The 12371-nt window shown below is 55.6% G+C and overlaps 1 protein-coding gene across 1 annotated transcript in view; it reads right to left on the bottom strand.

The window, feature by feature from the left end:
* Nucleotides 1-12137, bottom strand: part of NOVA2 (NOVA alternative splicing regulator 2) — a 35900-nt gene extending 23763 nt beyond the window's left edge. Inside the window, exon 1 of the mRNA XM_044988171.1 lies at nucleotides 11931-12137. Coding sequence (XP_044844106.1) covers nucleotides 11931-12102 — 172 coding nt within the window. The 5' untranslated portion in view covers nucleotides 12103-12137. The remainder of the gene's footprint in view (nucleotides 1-11930) is intronic.
* Nucleotides 12138-12371: the final 234 nt, after the last annotated feature.

The raw sequence follows: 12371 nt of genomic DNA, 5'->3' as shown, positions 1-12371 counted from the left end.
CACTTAACCAGCACGTTGCATTTGGGCCCGGTTCTGTACAAACACGTCGCAAAGACAGGTGCTGCTGTCGACTCATTGGGAAGGTGGGGCGGGGGCCATGCTCCCAGCTATAGACTAATGATACCTAGCTCTGTCTTCAGTAGAGCTCAACATGCTTTACAAAGGAGGGCAGCATCTTTGTCCCCATAGTACAGATGGGGAAACTGAGGCATGGGGGAGGGAACGTGACTTCCCTAAGGTCTCCCAGCAGGCCTGGGAGAAGCCAGGTCTCTTGCATACCAGTCCTGTGCTCTACCCACTAGCTCACACTGCCTCAATAAGCATTATGCACCCACAGTGATATTGCCTTCTTCAGGGTGGGGGACATAGTGAGATCCGCTGACGTCACACAGGATAGTTACTTTGGGGGCAGGGCATGAGCCGTGATGCCTCACTCAAGCACAAGATCAGGGTCTGTATTGCTACCTGCATCCCGGAAACCTTCAGCAGCAACTCACTTCATTCCTTTATGCCCATCACCCCAGCCTCTGGGCACACGCCAGCCCCGCCTCCCCACCAGCAACACGGCTCATTAATGAAGGATGCAGAGGGAAGAATTCTCGCCTGATGTGGGGGGCTGGGCGTGGGGGAATCAAATGAAATCGGCATCTGGTAAAAAGCTAAACTACCTCGGAACTGAGGACACAGGACTGGATGAGCCGCCTCCACCCCAATATGTTTCTAAAGAGCAATCGGATCCCCTCTCAGCCTGCACTGTAGGCTAAACAAGCCCAGCTCTTTCAGTCTTCTCTCGCGAGATTGGCTCGCCAGTCCCCTGATCGGCCTAGTAGCCCTGCTCTGCACCTGCTCCAGTGGGAACTCCTCTGTCTCAAACAGCGCTGGACACAGTCCCTGCCTCTCCATTGTGCTCGTAAACATTTCAGCTGGAGCGGCTCCCTGGTGGCCTTTCTCCCCCACCCAGAATGCTGCTCTCTGAAATAGCTGCAGATCCATGGCAGCTGGTGCTGGGGCGAATGACCGAGGGGCCACGTGCAAATGACTCTCTGCTTTGCACCACCCTCTGGTAGGTTGCGTGTGCAACGCACGTGCACGTGACGAGACGTGTAATACTCGCACAGATGTACTCTCGCCACAGCAGCAAGTGGGTGTAAACGATGCATTTATACACACATGGATATTGCGGGTGTAATTATAGGTTTGGAGGCCAGAAGTGATCAGTGGTTCTCAGCGTTTCCACACTACTGTACCCCCCTCAGGAGTCTGATTTGTCTGGTGGACCCCCAAGTTACTTAAAAACAACTTGCTTACAAAATCAGAACATAAAAATCCAAAAGTGTCCCAGCCACACTAGAATTGACCTTTCTCATTTTTACCATGTAATTATAAAATAAATCAATTGGAATATAAATATTGCACTTACATTTCAGTGTACAGTACATAGAGCGGGATAAACCAGTCATTTGTCTGGCTGATATTTCCGTTGGTACTGACTTTGCTAGTGCTTTTTGTGTAGCCTGTTGTGAAACTAGGCAAATATCTAGATGAGTTGATGTACCCCCTGGAAGACCTCTGCGTGCCCCCAGGCGTATGTGTACCCCTGGTTGAGAACCACTAATTTGGATAATCTCATCCGACCTCTTGCATTATGCAGGCCATAGAATCCACCCAGTGATTCCTACACTGAGCCCAGATCTGGTGGTCGAGCTAGAACAGAGACACCCAGCCTCCAAGCGACGGAGAAATCCCCTTGTCCCTGGGTCTGCAGTTATACAAGTTAATTCCCTTGCCTGGGTAAAGTGTGCCCCGTATTTCCGGTGTGAATTTCCCTCACGTCTGCTGCAGCCATTAGCTCCCATTTCTGCCTCTGTCACTGCTAACGCAGAGTGCAATCCATCCACCCGCAGGGGGCCATGGGCATCATGGCAGCCAGCATTCACGTTCTGCAAAGCGGCTTAGGGATTTGAGTTTTCGATTCCTAGTCACTGTTACTCTCCTGGTAACTCTCAAGGTTAATGGTGCCAAGAACTGGCCATTGAAATCCCACAGGGAAATTACAGCCCATGTGGATACTGCATGTGTGTCTTCAGTTCATGGGTGCGCATATGTACTGAGTGTGTGAGTGTGTGTTGAGTGTGCATGTGTGTTTATTGAGTGTGTGACTGCATATATTGCATGTGATTGTATATGTATGTACTGAGTGTGTGCGCATAGTGTGTGTATTGAGAGTATATTGCATGTGATTGCATTGTGTGTATTGACTGCATATTGCATGTGATTATATTTGTGAATTGAATATGTAGTGAATGTGTACTGCACGTGGTTGTATACGTGTGTATGGCATGTGTGTGCATGTATTGAGTATACATTGCATGTGAGTGTATTGTGCGTATTGAGTGTATATTGCATATGATTGTATACATGTGTATTACGTGTGTGTGTGTATTGAGTGTACATTGCATGGGAGTGGATATGTGTGTATTGTGCATATTGTATGTATGTGTATTGAGTGTGTGCGTGTATTGAGTATACATTGCGTGTGAGTGTATTGTGTGTTTTGAGTGTATATTGCATGTGTTTGTAAATGTGTGTATCGAATGTGTATTGTGTGTGTTGAGTGTATATTGCATGTAATTGTATACATGTGTATTGAGTTTCTGTGTGTATTGAGTGTGCATTGCATGTGAGTGTATATGTGTCTATTGAGTTTGTGTGTGTATTGAGTGTATATTGCATGTGACAGCATACATGTGTATTGAGTGCATGTGTGATATATTGTGCATACATTGTATGTGTGTATTTTTATGAGACACCTGATGAGCCAATCAGGACGCAGAGATCTACATATTTTGCTACTTGACTTCACATAACTCTATTATTGGCTGCTGGGGACCCAATCAGGACGCAGCCTCTGCCCGCGCAATCCAATTGGCTAGCACTGTCCCAGAGCTTGGCCCTGCTGAGCTTTGAGGCCTAGGACAAGAGGAAGCCCCAGAGTGGCCGGCCTGGTGCTCTCCTCGTTAACGAGGCCCGTCAGCCCCACAGCTAAAGCCATTGTCCCCCAATCTGCCTGGGGCCTCCTCCCCTCTAGCCTGGACCAGCAGCTCCCAGATCTGATGGTCCATGCAGAATGGGCTGCTCCCACGGTGCTGACTAAGCACCCATCATCCCAGCTCCTCGTTAAACAATTTCCTCATTACTCTTCCAGGTTGGCATAATGACCCCCTCTCCCCCTCCGAGTCATCAGCAGGCTTCGGATTCGGGGACCACAACACGGCCCTCTGCCACTTCGGCTAAGCGAGTCACTCCACAACTGGTAGCAGTAGCGGGTTGTTATACAGATCGTCCAGTAGAAGAGGGGGGCGTGGCACATGCTTGGTCGCTGGGTTACATCAGCCACAGCTGTGGCTGACTCGGGTGTGAAGCTGATTATCAATCAGAGGGGAGGCGTGGCCATGAGGTCACCAATGGGAGGGGAGGTGCGGCGCAGCCCACCAAGACATCTCTGTGGAGCTGAGGTCCACACTCCAGCTAAAGTCTGGGCTGTCCAGGGCCAAAGCTTATTCCAGGCCTCTCCCCACACAGAGAGTGAGTGGTGGGGTGCCCCTCACCCCACAATAGTAGTGGTGATGCCTGGGGATCGGCCATGCCAGTGCAGCCACTGAAACCTGCAATGGACTGGCAGGGAGCACAGGAGTCAATATCCCACCACAGGCCCATCTAGCTTGTCGTCCCATCTCCCACAGTGGCCACCACCCGCAGCTGAGGGAGAAACCCCCTGGCAGACAATTGTGAGATAACCTGAACCCAGGGCTCATGGCCTGGGAAGAGGAAGGGGCTTTTCCCCAACTAACCTAACCCGGGCTGTTCCCATTATCCAGGTCAGCATCTGGAATCCTGCTGCACTCCTGGCCCCAACTGCATCCAGTAGCAGGGAGTTCAACAGACAGAGGGAGGGAAGGACTGATGGACACAGAGATGGACAGCGACACGTGCTACAAGCCGGCAGGTCAAAGCTCTGTTGTTCTCTTAGCCTCCCTGAGCCTCCAGTTAGAACATAAGAACAGCCATACAGGGCCAGACCAATGGCCCATGTAGCCCAGTGTCCTGTCTCTGACAGTGACCAGTGCCAGGTGCTGCAGAGGGAATGAACAGAACATGGCAATTATGGAGTGATCCATCTCTTGTTGCCCATTCCCAGCTTCCGGCAGTCAGAGGCTTAGGGACACCCAGAGCACGGGGTTGCGTCCTCTGACCATCTTGGCTAATAGCCATTGATGGTCCCATCCTCCATTAACTTATCTCATTCTTTTCTGAACCCTGTTATAGTTTTGCCTGTCACAAAATCCCCTGGCAAGGAGTTCCACAGGTTGACTCTGTGTTGTATGTCGAGATACTTCCTTTTGTTTGTTTTAAACCTGCTGCCTGTTAATATAATTGGGTGACCCCTGGTTCTTGTGTTATGAGAAGGAGTAAATAACCCTTCCTTATTCACTTTCTTCACCCCAGTCATGATTTCATAGACCTCCATCATATCCCCCCTTAGTCGTTTCTCTTCCAGGCTGAACAGTCCCCGTCTTTCTAATCTCTCCTCATATGGAATCGGTTCCATCCCCCAATCACTTTTGTTGCCCTTCTCTGAACCTTTTCCAATTCTAATATACCGTTTTTGAGATGGGGCGACCAGAACTGCCCGCAGGATTCAAGATGTGGGTGTACCATGGATTTATATCGTGGCGTTGTGATATTTGCTTTCTTGTTATCTCCCCCTTTCCTGATGGTTCCCAACATTGTGTTTGCGTTTTTGACGGCCCCTGCACATTGAGTGGATGTTTTCGGAGAACTACCCACGATGACGCCAAGATCTCTTTCTCGAGTGGTAACAGCTAATTTAGACCCCATCATTTTGTATGCAGAGTTGGGATTAAGTTTTCCCATGGGCATCGCTTTGCATTTATCGACACTGAATTTCTTCTGCCATTGAGTTGCCCGCTCGCCCAGAGAGTTCTCCTGGCCCTGGCTCTCCTTTGGACTCGTTCCAGTTTATCCACATTTTCCCTGAATTGGACACGGGACTCCAGCTGAGGCCTCCCCAGTGCCGAGCAGAGCGGGACACTCCTGTTAATGCCCCCGGAATGATATTAGCCCTTTTCGCAGCTGTGTCTCTTCATTGGCGCCTATTCAGTTCGTGATCTGCCATCACCCCAGCTCTTTTCCAGCAGCGCTTTCACCTAGCCGGTTAGACCCCCACTTTGTAGCTGTGCAGTCGATTTTTCCTTCCCCGGTGCAGTACTTTGCACTTGTCTGGATTGAATTTCATCTTGTTCATTTCAGACCAATTCTCTTATTTGTCAAGGTCGTTTTGAATTCTAATCCTGTCCCTGCCCTCCCCTGAAATGCTTGCAAACCCCCTCCCCCACCGCTTGGTGTCATCCGCAAACTTTATAAGCATCCTCTCCACTCCATTATCCAAGTCAGTCATGGAAATATTGACTCGTACCAGACCGGACCGAGGACCGACCTCCTCTAGATGCCTTCCCGGTGGGACAGCGAACCATTGATAGCTGCTTTTTGAGTCCGATCCTTCAACCAGCTGTGCACCCACCTCACAGTCATTTCATCTAGCGCCCCCTTTCCCTGCTTTGCTAATGAGAACGCTGTGAAGGGAGTGTGTCAAAATCCATTCTAAAACCAAGATAGATCCAGTGGCGGATTAGCCTCGGGCTGATGGGGCCCGTGCCCAGGGGCCCTGGCCAATTCGGGGGCCCTGGAAAAAAACCCACCGCTGGCCAGCAGAGGCCCGGAGCCCCAGAAGAAGCACCAGGCAGGTGGGGGAAGCCCCTGGCCCTGACACCTCTCCTCCCAGCAGCAGCACCAGGTGGGCAGGGAGGGGCAGGGGAAATCCCTGTGCCCTGCCCCCACTCCTCAGCAGAAGGGCATGGTGGGGGAGCCCCCCGCACCTCGACCCTGCTCCCCAGTAGAGGCGCCAGGCGGTTGGGGCAGGAGAAGCCCCAGTGCCCTGACCCCGCTCCCTGGCAGAAGCACCGGGCAAAGCCCCAGCGGCAGCCCCGGGACTGGAGGAGCTCTCGCTCCCTGCTGCGGCCGGGGCCATGGCGGCGGGGACAGAGCTTCTCCGGTCTTGGTGTGGCAAAAAGGAGCAAACGGGTGTGTGGTGGGGGGGCGGAATGGGGCAGGACCATGCGTGGAACAGGGGTGGGACTGTGGAGGGAAGGGGCAGAATGGGGTGGGGCCGTGGGCGGGGCTGCAGGCAGAAGGGGCGGGACCATAGGCAGAAGGAGAGGGGAGGGCCCCCCCAGACTTGCTCTGACCCGGGGTCCCGCTGCTTCCCCCATCCACTAGGCTCGTAACCCTGTCAAAGAAGGAAATTTTGTTTGTTTGGCATGATTAGTTCCTTCTAACCCTGTTGTCCTCCAGGTTTGAACAACATGATTGTTTAATAAATTGGCTCCAGTGGCTTTCCCAGTGTCAAAGCTAGTCTGGTCTATAATTCCCCGGGTCCCCTTTGTTCCCCCTTTTATAGCTAGGTTCTACGTTTGCGATTCTCCAGCCCTTTGGGACTTCACCTGTTCTCTGTGAAACCTCCGAGATAATTGCTAACGGGTTCTGAGATTCAGCTTCAGCTAGTTCCTTAAGTACCCTCGGGTGAATTTCATCAGGCCCTGCCAGCTTGGATTCATCTACCTTGTTCCAATATTCTTAACCTGTTCTTTCCCTGTTGTGGCTGGAATTCCTTCCCCACCGCTTGTTACTGTTAATTGTGCTGAGTATCTTGTGGTCGCCATTAACCTTTTTAGTGAAAGTTGAAGCAAAGTAGGCATTAAAGACCTACCCCTTCTTGATGTTGTCCATTACTGGCTCTCCTTCCTCTCTGTGCAGAGGACCTGCACTTTCCTTCGGCTTTCTCTTGCCCCTAATGCATTTAAAGAACCTCTTCTTATTGCCGCTGACGTCCCTTGCTAGGAGATACTCATTTTGTCCCTTAGCCTTCCTGAGTTTGTCCCTGCGTGATTGTGCTGTTCTTCTGTACTCCTCAATCTGTCCACGTTTCCACTTCTTGTAGGATTCCTTTTTGATTTCCAGGGCATTAAAGTGCTCCTGATGGAGCCATACTGGCCTCTTACTGTTCTTCCTAGCTTTCCTTTGCAGTGGGACAGTTGGCAGTCATGCCTTTACTATTGTCTCATTGAGCAGCCTCCAGCTCTCCTGACCTCTTTCACCCCTTAGTTTTCCTTCCCAAGGGACCTCACCTACCAGCTCTCTGAGGTTGTTAAGAAATGTTTTTTTGGATGTCTACCATCCTTATTCTCACTCACTCCTCGCCTTCCTTGGAATCATGAAATCTATCGTTTCACGGACACTTTCACCCAAGTTGTCTTCCACCTTCAGATTTGCTACCCTGTCGGTCAGAATCCAACAGCTGCCCTCCGGTTACATCCTCCACTCTCTGAAACAAGACACTGTCCCCGGTACAGTCCAAGAACTTATTGGAGAGTTTGAGGTTTGCCGTGTGACTTTCCCCCGTTACTACCAGGTCTTGTGTTTTGGATACTCCGCCATCCACCTCCATAGTAGACCACTACCGTGACGTCACCCCGATTTTTTCCCCTTATAAGCTAGGTGCCTCCTAGTTCTGCCACTTGGAAGTAGCAGGAGAACGCCCTGGCCCTTCCACCCAGCCCCAGATACCTGCAGGGCTGTGATCACCTGTCTCCCAGCCACCAGCAGGGTCCATGCCAGCCCCTGTCCAGAACACCACTCAGAGCTGGGACTCTGGGGCCCATACGGGGGGTGTAGGTGCAAGACCCCACGTCGCCCATCCCCCAGCAGGTGTCCGCCCCGCTCTGAGATGCTGGCACATCTCCAGCTCAAGCCTCCCTGAGCTGCCACAGAGCTGGCTTGACGGGGAGGCTTCTCAGCCCAAATCCACTTAAAGAGGCACCTCTGGGGTAGATTAAGCCAGTTAAGTCATTACAGGAGGCAATGGATTCCAAGCCGATCCGCGTGGAGCATCTGCCTCTGCCAGAGCCCTGGCCACCGACCGGGACCCCCCGCTCTGCGTCAAGGGGCACCCTGATCCCTGGGAGATTTTAACCTCAATCCGCCCCTCCCCCAGGATTTAGGGGCCTCCTGATTGGTCAATATTGTTGGGCGCCAGCCCTCGCCTGTGGAGAGCACTGACCCCGGCCCAGTTGGAGGGAGCGGACCTTAGAACCACCACTCAGCACAGAAACCCAACGCTTAGCCCCAGAGGCAGGATGGAGGCAGGGGAGACAGATATGGGCCACTGTCCCTTTAAGGCATGGGCCCGTACCCCTCTGGCTGTGCAAGGTACATCCCAAGAAGGAACTTTCACATCAGGACTCCTGGGCCCTACTCCCAGCCCTGAGAGGGGAGTCGGGGCCAGTGGTTAGAGCCAGGGAGACGGGGAGTGAGGACGCCTAGGTCCTATTCCCTGCCACTGTGCAGGTGGTCGGGCACCCCTGATATTTTTCAGCCCCCCTCAATTCATTTTAGGCAAAGACACCATGTTCCGTTTACACGGGGGGAAGTGCATGGGTGTGTGGGGAGGCGGGTTGGGGTTTCTGCTCATCATTAATAGGGCTATTACAGGAGCTCCTAGGGCTCGGGGCCCCTAGTGTCAGGCACTGCCCAGACACACAGTAACCCACAGGACCTGGAACCAGGGGTGCTGCTGCATGCCCAGGCTTGACGTGCTTTCCATTATATCCAGGGTTTATAGTTTGGTTCAATGGCTCTCAGCACCCCCACGATACAAATTGTTCCAGCGGCCCTGCAGGAACTGGGATCAGGGCCCCGTCAGGCCGGGCGCTGCCTAGACACACAGTGACCGAGATCGGGGCCCCGTCGGGCCGGGCGCTGCCCAGACACACAGCGACCGAGATCAGGGCCCCATCGCGCCGGGCGCTGCCTAGACACACAGTGACCGAGATCAGGGCCCCATCGCGCCGGGCGCTGCCCAGACACACAGTGATCGAGATCAGGGCCCCATCGCGCCGGGCGCTGCCCAGACACACAGTGATCGAGATCAGGGCCCCATCGCGCCGGTTGCTGCCCAGACACACAGTGACCGAGATCAGAGCCCTACAAATCCCCACCAGAGGGTCCCCCTGATTCACTGCTGGGACAGACAGGCAGACCCAGACCTGGGCCCTGTCCATGTTATACGTCAGCCCCCTTCTGGAGGGCCTGTGCCACCACGGCTGTGCCAGTGCACGCCAGGAATCCTGCCGCCCCTCCAGTGCCCAGCACCGCTGCCCGCACTGCCTGGGCTGAGGGAAACTGCCCAGCCCATCCTGGGGGGAGCAGTCAGGCCAGCCTCGCTGCTGGGCAGGGCCCCGAAGCAAAGAATTCTGGGAAATTCCCCAAGCGCATCATTGGAGAGCAGGGCCCAGCTGGGCCCCGTGGACCCCCCAGCCAGTCTGGATGGACCCACGCTCAAGGCTGCCCTTGATGATGGTTCTGTGGGCTGAGGGGATGGGAACCGGGAGCTCTGGCTGATCCCAACTGGAGCCTTGCTCCAGCCTGGCCCCAGGGCCCCGTGCCAGCCTCGCTCACCTTCCTGCCCTTGGCTTCGGTCCTCCTTGCCCAGGGGCACCAGCCGAACCCACCGCCTCGCTGCAAACCAGGCCAAGATCCCTGCCCCAGCATGCACGGGGGCTGCCAGTGAGAGACAGCCACGCCGGAGGGGAAGGACCCTCAGGCCAGAGGGCATCCTGCTGCCCCATCCCCTGGCAGCAGCTCGGACCAGGAGCTTTGAGGGGTTCAGCTAAGATGGAGCCTGGGTTTGCAGGGGACCCCTCTCCTCAAACAGGCCAGGGCTCTACAACACCAAACCCCACCCCATTTCCACTCTCCCCTGCCCCCGATCTTTTCCCACTCAGACCTAGGACTCCCCAGCGCCCCTTGCATCCCCCACCCCAGCCGGCTTGGCGCTTTGACCGGGATCCCTCCCCCACCCCACGTCTGCTCTTGCGCATTGCCCTGGCAACCGGCCTCCTTTTGCCAACGCAGGCCAGATTCCAACAACCCGACCTGTCTCTCCATCACAGCCCCCAATCAGAGATCCTCCCCCACACACCTCAGCACCGCCGAGATCAATCTGACCCCCACCCCCCACCCCACGTCCATCCTCGGTGAAAAAACAGAGACACCACAAAATGCAACCGGGACCGAAAAACCAACGGCCAAATATCCGGGTAACAGCCCAGATCCTTGCTTCAGTGTCATTTCCCTCGGCCCCTCATTCCAGCCCTTCCCACCGAGCTAAGATGCCCCAGTTCTTTTATCCCGGTGTCTGGTCTTTTATCGCTCTAATTTATGCCTCGCTTTTGGAAATCTCCTCCCTGCCGGTACATTAGCCCCATCAGTACAGCGATGATAATCCGCCGGGCCGATTCCCTGGAGGAATCTGCGTTCAGCTGCACTATTTATCGCTCCTCGCCAAAAGGCCAAATGCAAACAGCTCTAAATGTTAATTACATCATGAGGGTGATGGTGGGCGAGCGCGGCGGCCAGTTCACACACGCACACCGGCCCCATCCCGGGCAACAAAGCCATGCCAAGGCCGAGACCCAGAGCGGTGGCCCTCGGCGCCTGAAATTTCAGCGCCGTCCTCCACCTGGTGCGGAGGATTTCAACCCCCTGCCAGTTTCCTCCTTCGCTTCGGAAAACAGGGCTCCGGGCGGCTTTGGAGAAAGGGCCCGTTCGCATGGGGCTAGTGGCCCGCCGGATGCGGCCGGGCCGCTTACTGTGTGCGTTCGGGCCCTGGTGGGGGAAGACAGACAGCTCCGGCATCTTGGCCCTTTGCAAGGTTCTCGCTGTAGACGTATTGTTTGCCGAGCCGTCCCCCGCCCCACGCACGCAGTGTCTTTCAAATACCCCAGCTGCCACCCTCCCTCGCCCTCTGCCGGCATCTACGCCACTTCCTTCCTGCCCTCTGCCCCCTTCACATCCTCCAGCAAAGGCTGGGAAGAGGTGACAGCTTTGCCATCCTGCGTGTGTGTTTGTGTGTGTGTTTGTGTGTCACACACACCCCCCTCCCGTCTTCCCCCACCAAGCCGCTATCAAATGGACAGTTATTCTCGCCTCCATTTTGACACTGCAGCTGGATATAGATCTGTCTGTTGCGATTATTTTTGGTGTGTGTGGGGGGGGGCACACAGGGAAAAGGGAGGAGAGGGCTGGGATTTGACATCTCCCCCCCCCCCCCCCGCCGAAGGCTGCAGATGCTTGCCAGTGCCCAGCGTTTCACAGCAATCGGATTATTATTTTTTAACGCTAGGATTGTGGGCGGGGGGGGGGGGTCAGTCCCAGGTGGGGAATCCAAGCAATGGGGTTTACATGCTAGATGGGGGGAGCCTGTTGGGGGGGGAGGAGGATGGAAGGGAAATTTCCATCCATGGGGTGGGGGGCAGGATGGAGAGGTGGGTTCCCCATCTATAGGGTGGGAGGCAGGATGGGGGGGAATTGTTTATCCTTGGGGTGGGGTGTGTGTGCAAGATGGAGGGGAAATCTCCATATGTGGGGTGGGGGCAGGATCCCCATCTGTGGGAGGCAGGATGGGGCACATCCCCATCTGTGGGAGGGGGCAGGATGAGGGGCTCACCATCCGGGGAGGGGGTGGGATGGGGGGTGGGGATCCCCTCTCCAGGTGGGTGAGCTGGAAGCAGGGAAGGGGATAGTCGGGGGGGGGCAGATTGGTTTGGCGTGGGGAGCGGGGGGGTGGAGCAGGAGACCCCCCCCCACCTTTGGGGCAGGGGTTGGGGGTGGAGCGGGGGGGGGCAGGCTGGCGTTCGGGGGGGGGGGGGGATGGAGAATCTGCCCTGGCAGCACAGGTCCTCGCAGTGGGAAGTGGGGTGCTGCAGACTCCCCCCTCCCCCCACCCCGCTCACCTCCTGTGTTGCTGCGCTTGGTGCTGATGGCCTCGGTGGGGGTCTCCAGGGGCCTCTTTCTGGAGTCGGGGGGGTCCGATTCCATGTGGGGGGGCGGCGGCTGCTGGGGCTGCTGGTGGGAGGCCGAGAAGATGCCGTTCTGGTGCACCGAGCCGCCTGCCATCATCTTCATCCTCAGGGCGAATCTCCCACCCCCTGCTCGGGATCCGGCCGCCTCGCCAGGAGGAGGAGGAGGAAGGAGGAGGATGCACAGGAGCGGGGGGGGGGGGCGGGAGTAGAGGAGGGAGGGGGAGGAGGGCTGCACGGGATGGGGGACAAGGGGGTGCACTGAGGTAGGGACAGAGGGGTGCACGGGGTGGGGGCAAAGGGGGGTGCACGGAGCGGAGGACAGAGGGGTGCACGGGCGTGGGGCAGAGCCTAGGGGTGCACGGAGCGGAGGAC

This window comes from Mauremys mutica, chromosome 15 (assembly GCF_020497125.1).
Source record: "Mauremys mutica isolate MM-2020 ecotype Southern chromosome 15, ASM2049712v1, whole genome shotgun sequence".
NCBI lineage: Eukaryota > Metazoa > Chordata > Testudines > Geoemydidae > Mauremys > Mauremys mutica.
The sequence above is the reverse complement of the archived record's forward strand: the minus strand, read 5'-3'. Positions and strand labels throughout refer to the sequence as shown.